The 17,975-nt window shown below is 43.5% G+C and overlaps 1 protein-coding gene across 7 annotated transcripts in view; it reads right to left on the reverse strand.

Moving 5' to 3' along the window:
* F8 (coagulation factor VIII) overlaps positions 1-17,975 on the reverse strand; it is a 79,754-nt gene that overhangs the window by 24,730 nt on the left and 37,049 nt on the right. For 5 of the 7 annotated variants that reach the window (XM_053374721.1, XM_053374720.1, XM_053374725.1 and 2 more), the window contains 9 exons: positions 14,596-14,688; positions 13,039-13,260; positions 12,136-12,406; positions 11,172-11,346; positions 9,408-9,501; positions 7,355-7,566; positions 5,749-5,899; positions 4,836-5,045; positions 614-3,308 (listed from right to left, as the gene is read on the reverse strand). In XM_053374721.1, coding sequence (XP_053230696.1) covers positions 614-3,308; positions 4,836-5,045; positions 5,749-5,899; positions 7,355-7,566; positions 9,408-9,501; positions 11,172-11,346; positions 12,136-12,406; positions 13,039-13,260; positions 14,596-14,688 — 4,123 coding nt within the window. Of the gene's footprint in view, positions 1-613; positions 3,309-4,835; positions 5,046-5,748; positions 5,900-7,354; positions 7,567-8,763; positions 8,846-9,407; positions 9,502-11,171; positions 11,347-12,135; positions 12,407-13,038; positions 13,261-14,595; positions 14,689-17,975 lie in introns of those variants that run through there. The other 2 variants (XM_053374727.1, XM_053374726.1) reach the window with 2 other exon arrangements.

Consider the following 17,975-nt stretch of genomic DNA (forward strand, 5'->3'; position numbering starts at 1 on the left):
AGAAACACTGAGAGAATATTTATACATACAGTAGGTCCCAGTTCAGGTCTTTAATCCGCTGTAAGGCTCAGGATGCAATCTTGGGTCATCACCATCTCTCAGCTTAACCGACCTTACAAAGCGGTTGTGAAAATTAACAAGTTGGGGAGGCGCTATGTATGCTGCCCTGTGCTGCTTGGTGGAAGGGTGGGATGCAAATGTAATATTCAACTTTTTTTTAATTAAATGCTTTTAAAGCAGTACAAGGATGATTGTGAAGAAACTACATCACCATTTCAGAAAGTTTCAATACAGCATCAGCCAAAAGCCTTTCCCTCTTCCTCCTCACATCACCTCTGATCTTTGGAGGTAAATGTTTGGAGGTAAAATCTCAGGAGCATCTCATATAAGCTCACTGGTCTAGATCAGCCTTCCTCAGCCTTGGGACTCCAGATGTCATTGGACTACATCTCCCACCATCTCCAACCACTGGAACATGCTGGCTGGGGATGATGGGAACTTATTCTAAGGTCAGCACAATCCTGGGACCCAACATGGGAAATGGCTGCTCTAGAGAGCATTGAGGCTTATGAATTTCTAGCCCCACAGTCCCCAAAAGCTGGGCAGAACTTACTTGTCTCTTAGATATGGTGAAGATGGTTGGTTCCCATAATCCCACATCACCTCCACTGCAGCAATGAAGTACTGTCGGACTCTGCCAGTGAAAGTACGTGGATCCTGGTCATCTTCCCCATATATATCAAATTCTTGCTTGTCCTCAGAATTGCTGTAATCATCATAGTCAGATGCTCGATTCAGTGTCTTTGAGGAGTTTGTCACCATAGATCCTTTGAGGTCGGTCGGTGCCATGGAGACCTCCATATGGACCTTGGCTCCTGAGGTCCTACTCTCACCTTTGCTGAATCCATGCACTGGGGCTCCAATTTCTTCTACTCTTTTCCTCCTTTCAAATTTTTGAATATTGCCACTTATGGAACGAACGTCCCCTCCTTCGCTATGGATTTCCTTTTGTCTATCTGCTTCCTCCCACAGCTGCTCTTGAAAGGGACGATTGACAGCTAGGTGACCTTGAGAGTCCAGATCGTTTTCTGCTGAGGCCCATCTTTCAGAATTTTCAGTCTTCTCCCTTTTTATTTCTGGATCACTGTGAGACATAACAGGAACCTCTGGAATTGCAGGAAGTCCAGCCTCATTTGTCTTATGGAGAACAGAGCCAGCACCTTTTATTTGTCCTCCTGCAAAGATGGTGGGGGCCAGTCCAGGTTTAGCTTCCATACTACTGTGCCCAAGAGTTCTGGGATAACCAGAAATGGTGTCAGCTGCACCCCCTTCATCCTCTACTTCGTGAGACAAACTGGCTCCTCTCCAAGTCTGTTGGGAATCAGGAAAGTTCAGGGAGTGTGGGGCTGGACTGGACTGGACTGAGGTGAACAGAGAAGATGAAGCAGTTGTCTTGCCAAGTGTGGTTGCTTGTTGGTTTCTTGTAGCTCCATCTGCCAAAGGTGCCTTTATTATAGAAGCCTTGGCCTTATTGTTTAACTTGAAGAAGTTACCATTGAGCAAAGCCTGAGCTCTTTCTTCAGCTTTTTCAGAACTCTTCATTTCCCTTGCTGGTACAGCATGTCTTTCTTCCAACGTGGCCTGGTGTGATTTCAGAGACCTCTTTTCCAAGTGACCACCACATCCATGAGGACCCAGATGACAGGGCTGCAACCTCATCCCATCTGATGACTTTTCATGGCTCTGAATTTCTGGTTCTGGTTGTAGCTTTATCTCCCCCTTTCTTACAAACTCTTTAGAATTTGTGTCATTTCCCAGGTCAACTAGCTGTGATGGAGGTGACTCCCCTTGATGAAAAGCATCCTCTTTTTCTGATAAACTTGTTTTAGGAAGCAACAAACTACTCAGCAATCCATGGGAATTTGGGTTCCAGATTCTGTTTGTGGTGGCATCAACAATGAGCAAAGCTTTATTCTCTTTCCCCCCAAAATCCTTATTTTGGCTAGTTTCTTGGAAACCTTCTTGGAGTGCTGAGCTGTCTGGTCTTTGACTAGTGTGAAATGGATGTGTAGAGAATCTATCATTACTCTCCAGAATGTCATTAGTATAGTCAGAGTTCTCTAGAATATTTGGGTTGTTAGTCAATCTGTTTGGAGCCACTTGCTCACCATTCTGTGCAAATAAAGAAGCATGTTCCTTCAAATTATCTGGGCCTCTAGTAGCTGTGTCAACCATCTCTGTCTCATGACCCTGAAAACGCTTTGCTGGAGATGTTGTCTCATGTACTTTGTCATGAGAGGCTGTATGTGCACTATTTTTGCCATGAAGGAAGTCTTCACTTACAGATGTAAAAGGGCCTTGACTTCCTATAGCTGCAGTAGATATTTGCAGTCCTACTTTCTCATTCAATGTTGTATCTGGCATCAACAATACAGCGTTATGCCCTTCAACTGTGTTAACTGTGTTTACATCTTCAAGCGAAGCTCTTTCAGAAAATCTGGAATCTGGATATACGTCATTTTGTTGTGTTAAATTACTGTCAGTTTTACGAGGGAGTCTTTTCACATTCAAGGTCAGTCTTTCTGCAAGGCCCATCCCATCCTGCAACCCCTTTGACTGAATGCTGGTAACAGGGTCTTCAGCAATTGCCTCCACCTTTTCCGATGGAGGGGCTGAATGAGGCTTCATGATCTCCACTGCCTCCTGTTTATCTGATTTCTCTCGGACCATCCCAGCTCCTTCAAGTGGGCTGAATGTCCCAAAGGGAAGAGTCTCGTTACCCAGGCTGGTTGCAGTTTCTAACACACTCTTATTAAGATGAGACTCTTTCCATGAGAGAGAAGAGTTTCCTGTGAAAGAATGCTGTTGGAAACTTTGCTTGAGTATAGTTGATGGTTCTTCTTCTGCTGGAAAGGCATCAGTGGGCTTAACAAGGTCATCTTGGGAAGAAGGTAAAGAAATGTTATCTTGATATAAGGACTCTCCAGGAGGTGACGGCAAGTCAGTAGGATTCTTTTTCTTGTTTAATTTAAAAAGCTTATTGGTTTCACGACAAGGAGCAAAATGGTGGTTGGTCTTCTGCATTTCATTTTCTGCATCTCCATGCTTCTTTAGGCAAGGCTGGACAGGCCTGCTTTTCCTGGGGAAGCCTCTTGGTTGCAAGACATTGGCTTCATTTAGTTCACCTTCTGGTATTAATTCATAAGAGTAATCATATTCCATTTCATTGGGGCATTTGGAAACAGTGAACGTGGCTCTCATTCCTTGCCTCCTGAAGTCTGGGTTCAAGCATCCCAATATCCATGTGCCTGTCTCAGGTAAAAGGATTGAAGGAAAAAATGAGATCAGTATTGGCAATAAAGCACAGGGGCTTTCTCTCTTTCTGCTCGGTTAGGGGTACAACAACCAGAAGGGGTAGGACCAATAACACTCTCTCTCAAAATTCAAAATGTGTCGATGAATTCCAGGAGGCTGACTGCTGGGTTACCAGGTCCCAACAGACAATGTGTAGACCTCTTTTACTGAGAACAGAGGCAGCCTGGGAAGGGACAGAGCAGACCCCACTATCCTACTGTATGCGTGAGACAATGGATAATAGGTAACATACCCAATGCCCTGCAGATGGAGTCTGACTTCCATCAGCTCCAGCCACACAGAGCCGGCCCACCCATGAGGCAGGGTGAAGCGCCCACCTCAGGTGGCAAAAGTGTAATAGGCAGTGCTCAGCCCACCTCATCAGTTCCAGCAGAAGTGGCCAGAGGGAGGTGTTTCAGCGCCCACAGGTGGAGAAGCTTGAGTGGCAATGATTTATGGAATGCCCTAGCTGCTGCCAAGTTTGGTGAGAACTGGGGTGTTCCTATATGCCACATTACTGCTTGGCTCCCCTGCTCCCTGGGGTGGAGAAGCTGAGCAGCAATGCTTTGAGCAGTGCTCTGGCTCCCTCCAAATTTGGCTAGAGCCAGCGCATTCCTGCATGCTATATTGTTGCTTGGCCACTCAGCAGAGAAGCTGAGTGACAATGCTTTGTGGAATACCCCAGCTCTTGTCACGTTTGGCAAGAGCCAGGATGTTCTGGCAGCAGAACTGGTGGTGAAATAGGACAGGATGCCTCTGTCAACCAGTATGGCCATTGGTCAGGAGTAGTGCGTACCTCTGAGTACCCCTTTAAAAATGCACTGGTCAGGGGATGATGTGAGATGTAGTCTAACAATGTCTGGAGGGTACAACGTTAGCTACGACTGCAATAGATCAAGAGAAGGAACTCCTGAGCCTCTTTAAATGAGTCCATCCTGCTTAGTCATCCTCACTTTAACTCTTCTTTCAAGGAAAACAAAGCAGGACAGACATTAAATAATGTGAAAGGTTAGAGAAGCTGAGTCACTTTTTCATGTCAAATGACTTCTGGTGCTTAGGAAGGGATAAGATTTGGCATATTGTCTTAAGTAGCACGGGATGCGGGTGGCGCTGTGGTCTAAACCACTGAGCCTAGGGCTTGCCGATCGGAAGGTCGGCAGTTTGAATCCCCACAACGGGGTGAGCTCCCGTTGCTCGGTCCCAGCTCCTGCCAACCTAGCAGTTTGAAAGCACGTCAAAGTGCAAGTAGACAAATAGGTACCGCTCCAGCGGGAAGATAAACAGTGTTTCAGTGTGCTGCTCTGGTTTCGCCAGAAGCGGCTTAGTCATGCTGGCCACATGACCCAGAAAAACTGTCTGCAGACAAATGGCTCCCTCAGCCAGTAAAGCGAGATGAGCACCGCAAGCCCAGAGTCGTTCGCGACTGGACTTAACTGTCAGGCGTCCCTTTACCTTTACCTTAAGTAGCACATCTAACTCACCTGGTTTCTCCATGGACATGAAGACAGTCTCTCCAGAGAGGGGAAAGAGCGTGAGGGTCTCTTCAAAGACTGTGTTGTGCTGAAAAGTATTCCCGGAGAAGAAGACGGACAGAAACTCAGTCTGGGAACCTACACTGAGGATGTACCAATACACAACTTTGTTTTGGCAAATCTTGAAGTGCAGATTATCAAAAACGTAGCCATTTATACCTGTAAGAGAAGTGAGATGGGGAAAATGCCATGGACATCCAGGTCACAGGGTAGACTGAGGCCAAAAAAAGAGTTTCAGAAACAAACAGATGAGGATTAAAATAATAGAGTCCTAGAGTCCCTAAAGACTATTTTAAAAGTAGCTGCTAGTTTTTGGAAAGCACATGGGTGGAGTAAGAGTGCTCAGTCCTCCCTGCAACACAACAATAGTGCATTAGTGGTGATTTTTTTCCTGCTTTATTAGATCTGCAAAACTTCCGCAATGAATTACTGCTGTTTGGAGGGGCCCATGTGCCACAAAAGTGGACAAAAAGAACAACACAGAACATTTGCTGAATAAAAAGTAATGCAGAAAGTTACAGGATATGCACTGATTATAACTGAAGTAGTATGAGCACCCCAAAACTTCTAAAGGCACAGACAGGTACTGAAAGCAGGATTGTGTATGGTATGGCTGCTGCAAATAGTATCATGAGCTCAAATGATTATTAATGCACAATAAAAGGACTTCTGAAAGGGCCTGTACTGAATGAAATTTAGATGATGTAAATAGATCTCACACAGCACGCTTAAGCTTGTATGTGGCTGTGTGTGTGTGTGTGTGTGTGTGTGTGTGTGTGTGTAGCTTTTCTGGGATAGGGATGCACCCTTCCCCCCCCTTTCCTCCCCCACCCCCCACAGCTTTTCTTCTGGGGCTACTCACTGTGCATAACGTTGGAAGCATAGAACTCAGGATCCTGGGGGTTGACATTGGCTGCATCAGAACAGGATTGGTTGATATTCTCCTCCAAGTACCAGCTGAGGTTTTCATCAAAGACAGAAAACAGCACAAATCTTGCTTCATCTGACATCATCTGGAAGAACCACAAATGAAAGGGTTGAGGAGAGACAACAAGCATCACTGCTCAAGGTTTTTTGGATATGGAGATGAGATGGCAGGAGGGGAATATTGTTTCCACCTTGCTTCTTTGTTATCCGGTTCTAGGTTTCTTGCTAGAATGTGTGCCTTTGGGTGCCCAACTCTGAACTGCTCCCCATGCAGACCTTTAAATCATTTCTCTGCAAACACCTCAGAGTTAAGCTGGAGTATCAGTAATTACAGCAATCAGTCAACTGTTTGGTTCCCATGTCAACTTGTCACCTCTAGTATATCTAACAGTAAGCTGATACTGCTAAGCATGGCCTGGGTTGCCATTTTTTAAAAAAATGAATTAGGAAGAGATCTGGAGATCATCCAGTTCAAACACCCAATAACAAGTGGACAACCATGCAGAGCCTTGCCACAGTTATCCATGCCCTGGTAACATTCCATGTTAGATTATTACATTATTAATTTGAAAATTATGCAGCTACTCAATGACATAAGCGCCAGGTTGTTAGCCAGGGTTCATCTTACAGAACTCATTATTCTGCTATTTTGTAAAGTCTTCATTGACCTCTTGCTTTTTTTGGTTACAATTCAGAGGGCTGGTCACCCATGGCTGCCTGTAAAGTACCTTTGCATGGTCTAATAGACACATAAGGCAGCAGCAACATCCCAGAAGCAAAGCCAGTTTGGGCTTGGCAGTGTCTGGTTGAAAGTCTCTGAGTAGATAAGGACCATCTCCTTCCCCCACTGGCATTGTCAGCTGTAATGCTAAGTCAAATTGCGGCTTTGCATGAACACTGTGAAGCTTCCCAGATGGGATATCACAACCACAGAGTGATTCTCCCCAGTCCTGCTGCTGCTATGCTAACCAAAGTCAGGCTTTGGTTTAGCATTACATATGAACCTAGGCTTGTGGTTTGCCTCCCCCAGGAAAACCATGACCAGTAAACCAAGAACAAACTTTAGTTTCAGCTTGTGGTTTGTCTTGCAAACCATGAGTTCCAAGTTCAGGCAATATGCTAAGCCATGCCAAGAAATATCTTAGCCCCAAATAGCAATAACAGGACTGGAAGAGGTGTGCTGCTGCAGTCTTAGTCTTTGCTCTGGGAACCTGCAAGTTTGCACATTCACGCTAAGCATAGTTTGCACTGAATCCAAACCAGATCACTGTAGCTACCCCTTATTGGGTTTCACATGCTCTTACTCTCTCAAGCACATGGCTAAAACTCCCTTGGGAAGATAGGTGAAGGGAGGGGGGAATTTTAGGGGGAAAGAAGTGAGCATGGAAAGAGTTACACACACACACACACACACACACACACACACAAAACTTCTTTACTCATAGCTAACACATTTGGGCTCTAATACACACACCTACACATAACATGAAGTTGCCCTCATGCTATTTTGTGAAGCTTTCTCCTAAGATACAAGGACCAACCTGATTCCCTCTCCGGTCCATGGTCTCTTTGAAGCAGATCAGCAGTGGTCCAATTAGCCCAGAGGCTAAATCCCGAGCAGGCTTGATAGAGCTGTAATAGTAGTGAGTCAGGCAGCGGGGATCTGAGTTGGTTGGGCCATCCTCAGGCATTATCTTCCACCTGTAGGTGAACACCTGGTTAGGTCGAATGGGCAAGAGCTTCATAACGTGATCTGGGAGGAAACAAACCGTAAGACCATTGTGTTACTGTATTTGCCACCAGCTTTTAAAAATCAAAAACTGGCTAAAGATGTACAGGGCAATCCTAACTGTGGTCAGCTCAGAAGTGATTCAATGGGGCTTACTACCATGTATGCACCTGTCAGTTTCAATTCCTCCCAGTTTCTCATTGTTCAGTCTACTCTACAGTTCCATGTCAATTTGCAGGATTGTTTTCCTAATGTCCTCACACAAATCCATCAGCGTTTTAGTACTACTTTCTCCTGGCCTACACATTTTTGCCTGCAATTTTACCTAATGCTTTGCAAAAGCAATTTCCTCTCATATATGCATACAGCACTGTTTCTATTCCACTGAAGTTCATCTTCCACCAAAAATGACATTATTTGTTTTGCCATCTGTTGTGGCAAAATTACATACAAAATTCACGTAATTAATTGCGCAAGTCACAAAAATTATGTTATCATTACGCGTTCTACCCCATTCATTTCAATGCAAAGGAAATAGAGGCAATTCCCGGTTTAGGTGTGTCTGAATGATGGGCGATCACACATACATGCCAAACCTGGAAGTAGCCCCAAAACACCCTCCGCTGACAGGCATGGGGGACCAGAACGGAACCCCCATGCAAAAGGAGGATTGCCTGTACAAGGCAAATGAGAACATAATCAATGATGTATTATTTGCGGACTGAAAAGTGAATACTGATCCATTCTGAAAAAGGGACAAATAGCAAGCACTAGCAATTTCTGCTCCCATTTTTGCTGCTGATAAAATCCTCTGACATCCCTACTCTTCTTTAAACAGGACCTTTACAGTGGTACCTCGGGTCAAGAACTTAATTCGTTACGGAGATCTGTTCTTAACCTGAAACTGTTCTTAACCTGAGGTACCACTTTAGCTAATGGGGCTTCCCGCTGCCGCCATGCTGCTGCAGCACGATTTCTGTTCTTATCCTGAAGCAAAGTTCTTAACCCGAGGTACTATTTCTGGGTTAGCAGAGTCTGTAACCTGAAGCGTCTGTAACCCGAGGTGCCACTGTAGTTAAGATTTGTTCTTGGCCATAGCTCGTATTTAAGAAGGAGACAGCTTAGCCACAATCTCAAGTTCAGATGACACTCTAAGCTGACCTAAAAGGACTGGAGCGCCAGCACATTTGCATGGTCCTGGTAAGCTACAGTTTGGCTTACCGTGACACGCAAACCAGATTGGTACACCTCAGTCTCTTGCAGAAGAGGGCAAGCAGTAGCCTTTAGAAAGCCACATGGCAGCCTAGCAAAAGGAAAAAGGAAAGGAAACAAAAAGTGGGGCATTGGAAGGTAAAATACAGTGGAAAAGTCTTGCTAAGACCGGAGCATGACTAACAGCAGACAATGGTAAGCAGCAGCAGGCAGATTTCTAAAAGCAAGGTGGTGCATATTCTATGATGCTACACATGTACCAAAGTTAGGATTTTGTACCAAAGTGAGCACCCTACCAACCTTGTTTTTCAAAGACATGTCTAGTCCTTAAGTGGAATACAAAGTAGGGCTTGAAAGCTGATGAGGAAACACCTGGTGATCTCTCAATTGAAAAGCAACTTGCATGAATTGTTCAAGATTGCTCCCCACCCCCATGATTAGCTGAAGCAGGATAAATAATTGACAAATATGCAAATATATGCATGGTTATTTTAATGTGTGTATGCTCATAGAGAGCAAATTATTTCGTTTTTTCCTGGTGCTGTATGGCACAGTACTTTCCACAATAGTTTGATTAAAAAGGGAAAAAAGACAATATGCATGCACCCCTCCCACTCTAAGGAATCTACTCCCATCTGCTGAACGAGTCTTACGTTTGCTGCTTCTCATGGGGTAAAAGGAAGTGACACTGGTGATGCCATGGGGGTAAATGTTGTACGGCCGGCTGGCTAGATTCTTGAACATAATCTGAAATGACAGTTTTCACATTTTAACCAGGATTTGTAGCCCTGCTGGAGCCCAAATGTCAGGTGTAACAATATATTTTATCAGAGCCTGTACACTGTTTAGAAGACTGGCAAGCTGGGAGAAAAGAACCACCCCAAATGTTTTGCTCTACATCCAGACCGATGAGCTTGGCAGAAAGCACTGGAAGTCTTTGACACAAATCAATTCAGCCTCTGCCAATTTCTGTGAAAACTACCACAGACTGCTGAAATGGTTGTGTCAACGAGCCCTGAATCTTCCCTGAGAATCCTAGGTTACATCTCAGGTTGAGACCAACTACATTTGTTCTGGGTATAAGCTTTCGTGTCTATGTGCCCATCCTGTATTTTTATAGTAGTGTCCAGAAAATGTATTTCTTGCATAGATTGCTTCATTGTTAGGTTGATGGTGGGGTGAAAGTCACTGAATGTCTGGTGGAAGGTGTCCAGGGTCTGCTGACCATGTGTCCAGATAATAAAAATATCGTCAATGTATAGCAGGTACAAGAGAGGTTTGAAAGGGTAGGAGTTTAGGAAGCATTGTTCCAAATCTGCCATGAAGATGTTGGCATACTGTGGGGCCATGCGTGTGCCCATTGCTGTGCTGCTGATCTGAGAAAAACAGCACCCCACCCTCCCACTATATATAAGGTTTTGGTGACTTCTCCTTCAGTGTATCTGAAGAAGTGTGCATGCACACGAAAGCTTATACCCAGAACAAACTTAGTTGGTCTCTAAGGTGCTACTGGACAATTTTTTAAAATTTTTTTATTTATTTCGACTGCGTCAGACCAACACTGCTACCTACCTCAATCTCAGGTTGAGAACATGATTAGTAGAAATACAAAACAAATAGGGCAGTTACAATTTACAAATTAGCAAAAGATTCAAGAAGGGAAAAGAATACTGAGCTACAACCCTCAAACAGTTTCCCAAGACAGAATAGATATATAAATAGTTCCTCAGGATAGAATTGTCTTCAGCAGCACTGTTTTAAAATAATGCTTTAGAGTCTAGACCATTTGAGTTCATTCAGATGATCATTTAAAACTTGGTTTAGGTGATTGTGAAGAAGCTGCAGCAAGCCTCAGGCTTGTGTATTCCTACTCATCTCCTTGCTTCATATTAAGATGAGGAGAGTGAAAGCTGTTGTTTCCGCATTAGAAAACAAGCCACAGTTCCACATCACATGTGAACTCAGGGAACTGTGGTTTGTTAGCCAAAGTTACTTACACAAGGTTACTCACACAAACCTTACTTTTCCTTTAGACCACACCACAGGGTCTCCCATTTCTGCCCTAGACATTTTTAAATTTCTAAAAGTTCTTACATAGTTCTTACACAGAATAACAGAATTGTAACATGAAACTGTGGTTTGGTCTAAAGGAAAAGTAAAAACTTTCACACCCCTCACAGATAAAGGAGGAGGAAAACAGAAGGAAAGTGTGTGAGCTTAAGACTTGCTGCAACTCACTGACAATCACCTAAGTCATAGTTAGGTCTTAGGATGGTATGGGGGCAGGAGAAGGGTGTGGATGTGTGTGTGGGTGAATGACTGAGAAAGAAGAGGGGGTGAGAGAAAAAGAGACAAAGAGCGTGGGGGGGTATACTGATGATCACAAAGGGGTAGCTCTGACCTTTCTCATCTCTTACCATAAACTCATCACCAGTTTCTCCTTTAAGGACCGGCCCTAGAATCCCCATGTGGTCTGGTTTCGATGCCTTCCGCCTCTTGAAATTCGCATCCTCGTACTCCACAAACACGACTTTCTTATACTTGGAGCCAATCCTCTGGGGACCATGTTCCAGAAACTGTTTGGCGTAAGCACTGCAGAAGAGAAGGGAGAAACGTTCTGGGATGAGCTGGTGTTAGATCTGGAGAGGGCTATCATGCTTTGGCCATCACATCTCAGGCACCTGAGACATGCACCTAGCCAGATAAGTATTCATCTCATCACAGACTTCAGGGAAGAGGTCCTGGAGTATTGGCAGTGTCACTGTCAGTGGTCATCATTGTGGGATACCTGTCAATGTAGGCTGAGTAGCAAGTTGTTGAGCAGGAACACAAATTGTCTTGCCTAGCTTGACCCACTATCCAACCATCAACTTCTCTGTGACTACATTTCCTGTCTTAGGTGTTTGTTTTGTACTGCTTAGAAAACTACAGCTGCTTTTATGATATGACTGTAAATTGCCTTAAGACATATATGTAAAAAGCAATTCCTAAATTAAATAACTACTACTACCACCACCACCACTGGGGGCTGTCTGGTTGGCACTGACCTATGAACAGAACCTTCTCAGTGGTGGCTCCCAGATTGTGGAATGCCCTCCCTGGTGACCTACAGGTGGAATTCTAAAACAATCTGTCTACCCTGGTATTTCAAGACTGAAAGATCAGTTGTTTTGAGAATGTTTCAAAGTATTTTTAGAATGCTTTTTAAAATGTATTTTTAGTATTGCCGCCTTGGGCTCCATCAGGAAGGAGGGAGGCAGGGAGGGAGGGATAGAAACTGAACAACAACAACGATAATGATAATATTACTGTGCCAGATTCTGCTGCAGCCTGCCACAAACTTAAACCCTATGCTTACAGAAACACAGCTGACCCTGTTACCTGGATAAATAAGTGGAGTTATCTGAAGCATAGTCCCAAACAACCTCTTCTGCTGCTATATAATGTTTCCAGGTCATAGGCTGCCTCTTGGCACGGGAACGGCCTGTAATCCTGGGTGGAGAATCACCCATTTGGATCACTGTGCTTTCCATATCGGCCTCACTGTATTCCAAGTAGTCCTCTTCATCCACGTAGTCCCCTTCCGCCACCCTCATCTTCTTCATGGGTAGGTTTGGACAGACTTCTACCGTAACTAAGATTTCCATGCCAGCTGGAAGTAAAGGTCAGAAATAGGTGTTATCTCCTATGTGCCTACTTTGTCTTCCTTGGGCTTAGAGCTCACTAAGGTGGTCAACCTGTGTCTGGCCTGCACCCCTTCACATTTCAGGTGGGAAATCTGTTGACGTCTGACTCCTCCTCTACAGACAACATTCCCTGCACAAATAATGCTGTTGTTCTCGGAATCTTTGATCCTTAGTATGTTGGTGAGCTGCAACTCCTATCATCCTTGGATACTGGCCGTTCTGGCTGCGGCTGGTGAGGGTTGTAGCTCACCAACATATTGAGGGTCACAGGTTCCTCAACTCTGCCCTGCACAATTTAAAATTAAGCAACTCACAAATTCATGAGGCTGATGGCATCTGTAGTCTATCAGCATCTGGAGGGCCACAGGGTCTCCCATTTCTGCCACATACAGTTTTAAATTAAGCAACTAACAGTACGCTGGAGCCCCAAGAGAAGGCAGGGTGCAGAAGCTAGTGGAACCTCTCTGTATCCTAGCCTGTTACTATGCATCTCATATCAACTCAAATACCATTTTTCAATAAAGGGTGGGAGAGGTTCACCCATTGGTTTTCCATTTCTGATCCTTCATTAGCACCTCCTCTTTCCTATAGCTGTTACCTTGCTGGTGTGATGGGATCTGGCAGAACATCTGAAATATGCCGATGGTTGTGGGCATTGTCTCGGCAGTGAGAAAAGTAGCTGGGGAGAGGTCCAGAGTAGTATGCCGATGGTGTCTCACAAGGAAAGTGTGGCCCTCAAAGAAAATGGAGTGGACTTCAGGTTTGGTGCCCAAACTAATGACATACCAGTAGACCAGTCTGTTCTGGCACACCTTGAAATCTACAAGAGATATAGAAAATATACAAGTGAGGAAACTGTTCAGTGATGCTCAAGACATCCCAATGGGTGCTACCACAGGTTGGATCTTGCCCTGAAGATTTTATTTTGCCCCTGGCAGCCAAGCCAAACTTCACTTGTAAGGTAAAGAAAAAGTTTATTCCACTTTATAGAAAGAAAAATGTTCCATGCTTTAAAGTTGGATTTTTTTAAAAAAAAATCATTTTGTATGTATCTCATCTGTACATACTTACATTAAATACCATGTTAGAGTCTATGGTGAATCTCTTACTGCTGGAAGCACTAGCTTTGTTTATGAAGCCTGATCACTCAAGAATGAATTGGTTTTGATGCTATCAAACAGGGACTTGGGGTCAGGACAAAGAAGCAGAGAGAGGAATCTTGAGCCAGGAGTTGCAGCCAAGAATCTTGAGCCAGGAGTCAAAAGAGCAGTTGCTATTGTTATTGCCCTTTGTAGTCCTTCCAGACGAGGAGGAGAAACCAATGACTAACCTGGGTTAATGGAGTCACTCCACAGCCTAGAAACCCTTTAATAGCAATGCATGTTTCTCCCCATAGCTCTGATAGCTATGGAACAGCAACATACAGATCTGTGAATTATATATTCTAACTCAGGCATAGGCAAACTCGGCCCTCCAGATGCTTTGGGACTACAACTCCCCTCATCCCAAGCTAAGAGGACCAGTGGTCATGGAGATGGGAGTTGTAGTCCCAAAACATCTGGAGAGCCAACTTTGCCTATGCCTGTTCTAACTCCATCAGCTTCTAACAGTGGCAAAAATACTAGGGCTAGTCCTTCTGTACAGCATGGTGAAACAGAGTGCTTCAAGCCACAGAATTTAGCCAGGTCATCTCCACACCAGACATTTAAAGCACTATTAATTATACCACTTCAACAGCCATGAAGAAACTGTAGCTCACAATGAAGTGGTATAACAGTGCTTTAAATGTCTGGTGTGGGTATGACCTTAGCTGAAGGCAGAAATTGGTGCCAGGATGGTAAAGTAAGACTTGGTTGGCAAAAGGGAATATTTGTCTAGCAAAGTGGGGTGCTGCTTGGTGTTCTATTTCAACCCACAAAACAGCTTGGACCAACCCTGAAAAATGCCCCTCCTAAGCCACCATACAAAATGGCTCCTGAGAATGTAGAATATAGAAGCTATATAGAATATAGAAATTTAAAACATCCCTCTGCTTTTCCATTGTGCTTCTGTTCAGCTCACTCGTGGTGTTTACATTTACCACCATCACCTTCTGTCAATCATTCCATCATTCACTTCTTTTTTTCTTGAGGGGAAAGATATAGGTGGCACTTACCAGGCTGGGAGAGATTCATGAATCCATTGATAGTGTGCAGCTCAGGGGACAGAGCATTTCCTAAGGTGTTGGATTCAGAATACCAGCTTTTGCCTGATGGGAGACATTTGAAAGACAGAGGAAGATTGCATGACTCTTCTCAAGATCCACAAGAATGTCTGCTTCAAATATACAGAATAGGCAGAGGCAGCTGCTGTGAAAGAACTTGCAAGTCATTATTGAAAAAAGAACAACAAACATGGCAAAAAAAAGAGAGTGCTTGGACATGGAGTTTTAAAACATGGACCTGTGCCAGGAAAGAGTGAGGCAAAAGGTAAGTGTGGATAAGTCCTTTGTTGGATGTCCATTAGTTCTAATGTTATAACACACAGCGAGAAACATCTCCCAATCCACTTTTTCCACACTGTGCATTATTTTACATACCTCTACTGTGCCTCCTCTTTTTTGCCTTTCTCCTGCTATACTAAAACCACAAAGGCATTTTCTCATAGGAGAGTTTCTCCAACCCTTTAATCGTTTTGTCTGCCCTTTTCTGGATCCTATTAACCATGGGTGTAGCCAGGATTTTTGTTAGGAGGGGACCAAAAAGTTGTTTAGCTTTTTTTGGGAGATCACAGGTAAAATCCCCCCCCCCAAAGGACACTACGGGGGCAGGCTTTTGTTTGAGGGGCAGGCGTCTGCTGTGGGGGAACAGAACCTTAGTTAACTGAGTATTTTTAATGTATTTCAATACTTTTTGGGCTATGCCCAAGCATATACCCATAATCTCAATATCATGTCAATAAAAACTAACAGGCTCACTCACTTGGCAGCAACTCTGGTGTCATTTGCAGGTGGGGTGTTTTTATTTGCTTGGGTTGCTTACCAGGAAAGCTGGCTGTAGGTCTTGCTTTATCAGTTCTGTTGAATTTTATGGATTTTAAAAATGCCTACTTTCTTCTTTTTTATCTATTTAGCTGTTGTTGGCTTTTAATTTGTGTGTGTGTGTGTGTGTGTGTGTGTGTGTGTGTGTGTGTGTAAACTTCTACCCTGGAAGTTTATTGAAGAGTGTCATAAAATGTTTTGTGGGTGGTGTTCAACAAAGTTTTACTCACAGTGTGAATGGTAGACCCACTGAAAGTAAAGAACAGGACAAAGTTAGGTTCAGTAATTTCAGTTGGTCTACTCTGAGTAAAACTTAGTTGAATAAAGCCCAGCAAAATAAGTCAGCAGTCTTGTACATACTGACCTGGGAATAAGTTCCAATGACTAATGAAGCTTACTTTTGAGGAGACAGGCATAGGATTTTCACTTAAAAATGGGGGTAAATCCTGAGACTATAAACAAATTAAATTTCTGTGTTCCTATACTCTTTTACTCATTCTCCTGCTGTAACTGAATTAATTCCTGTTTCGTAACTGGCCCTTTGAAGGCTGACTGACTCTTGGGATTTCTTTGAGATGCTCCAGTCCAACCTGTGCAGCTTCTCATCAATATGATAAAAGGGCTATGGAGTTGATGGAGAACCCGTGGCCTTCAAGATGTTGCTAGCCTCCAGTTCCCATCAACCCTGACTGCTGAGGGGCGTTAGAGTCCAACAATGTCCTGAGCTTTCCTCGACCTTAGTCTAAGGCAATATCACTCTGGATCAGACCTGATCTAACACATGCAGCAGAACTAGATAGGTGAAATATTCATCTGGCAGACTGGACTATACCAATCTAGTCTACCAGGTAAGGGATTATATTGGTCATGGTTCTCCTGAGGACCAAGTTTCTTGCAATCAAAAAACAAAGTAATGCATCAGGAAGAAAGGTAGCCAACTTCCTGCTGGGCTAATTTTCTACTTGAAATTATTTTATAGTGTTGCTGCAATAAAAAGTGTAACACCCACCAACCAATAATCTGAAATGATACAGTCTACTCTATTGCCTTAGGACTATTCTACCTTATTGCTATCACATGCTGAAGCATGATAACATCTCAGTCGCAAATCATTTGGCCAGTCCTTGAAACTCTTAAGGAGCCTTTTTGGCACCCTGAAGACACACCAATTTATTGCATTAGATTATGTGGCCCAGACCCAACCTAGTCCATAACATAGCTCTTGAAATACGTTTATCTGAAGCTGTGTCCAGGGTCACCACCAGTTTTAGCATCATCCTTAGCAAGAGAAAGGAAATTCAAGAAGTGGCAGAGAGACATTTCTAGATTTGTCTGGCAGGGCAAGAAGCCCAGAATAAAATTTAAAATATTAACTGATGCAAAGGAAAGAGGCGGATTTGCCCTGCCAGACCTTAAACTTTACTATGAATCAGCAGCATTCTGCTGGTTGAAAGACTGGCTGCTTCTTGAGAACACAGACATTTTGGATTTGGAGGGTTTTAATAATGTTTTTGGGTGGCATGCATATTTGTGGTACGACAAAGGTTAAAGCACATAAAGCATTTAAAAACCATATTGTCAGGAAAGCATTGTTCAATGTCTGGATAAGATACAAAGACTTATTGGAAAATAAAACCCCAAGGTGGTTGTCACCAATGGAAGCGAAGGCTCAGAAAAAGCTCAATATGGAGGCCAAATGGCCGAAATATTGGGAAATATTGGAACAAGAAGGAGAGAAATTGAAATTGCAGTGTTTTGAGAAATTAAAAGATAAAGTGTGAGACTGGCTTCATTATTATCAAATAAGAGACGCCTATAATTTGGACAAAAAAATTGGCTTCCAGGTGGAAAAATCAAAATTGGAAACAGAACTGTTAGAACCCAAAACTAAGATACTTTCAAGAATGTATAACTTGCTGTTAAAATGGAATACGCAGGATGAAACGGTTAAATCTGCAATGATTAAATGGGCACAAGATATTGGTCATAACATTATGTTTGCGGACTGGGAACAGTTGTGGACCACCGGTATGAAATTTACGGCATGTAATGCCTTAAGAGAGAATATTATGAAAATGATATATAGGTGGTACATGACACCAGTCAAGCTTGCAAAAATATATCATTTGCCCAATAATAAATGTTGGAAATGTAAAGAAAATGAAGGTACATTCTTTCACCTTTGGTGGACGTGCCCAAAGATTAAGGCTTTCTGGGAGATGATCTATAATGAAATGAAAAAGGTATTTAAATATACCTTCCTGAAGAAACCAGAGGCCTTTCTCCTGGGCATAGTCGGCCAATTGGTGCCAAAGAAGGACAGAACTTTCTTTATGTACGCAACAACAGCAGCAAAAATACTGATTGCAAAGTATTGGAAGACACAAGATTTACCCACCCTGGAAGAGTGGCAGATGAAGGTGATGGACTATATGGAACTGGCGGAAATGACTGGCAGAATCTGAGACCAGGGAGAAGAGTTGGTGGAAGAAGATTGGAAGAAATTTAAAGACTAC

Source organism: Podarcis raffonei, chromosome Z (assembly GCF_027172205.1).
Source record: "Podarcis raffonei isolate rPodRaf1 chromosome Z, rPodRaf1.pri, whole genome shotgun sequence".
In the NCBI taxonomy this organism is placed as follows: Eukaryota; Metazoa; Chordata; class Lepidosauria; order Squamata; family Lacertidae; genus Podarcis; species Podarcis raffonei.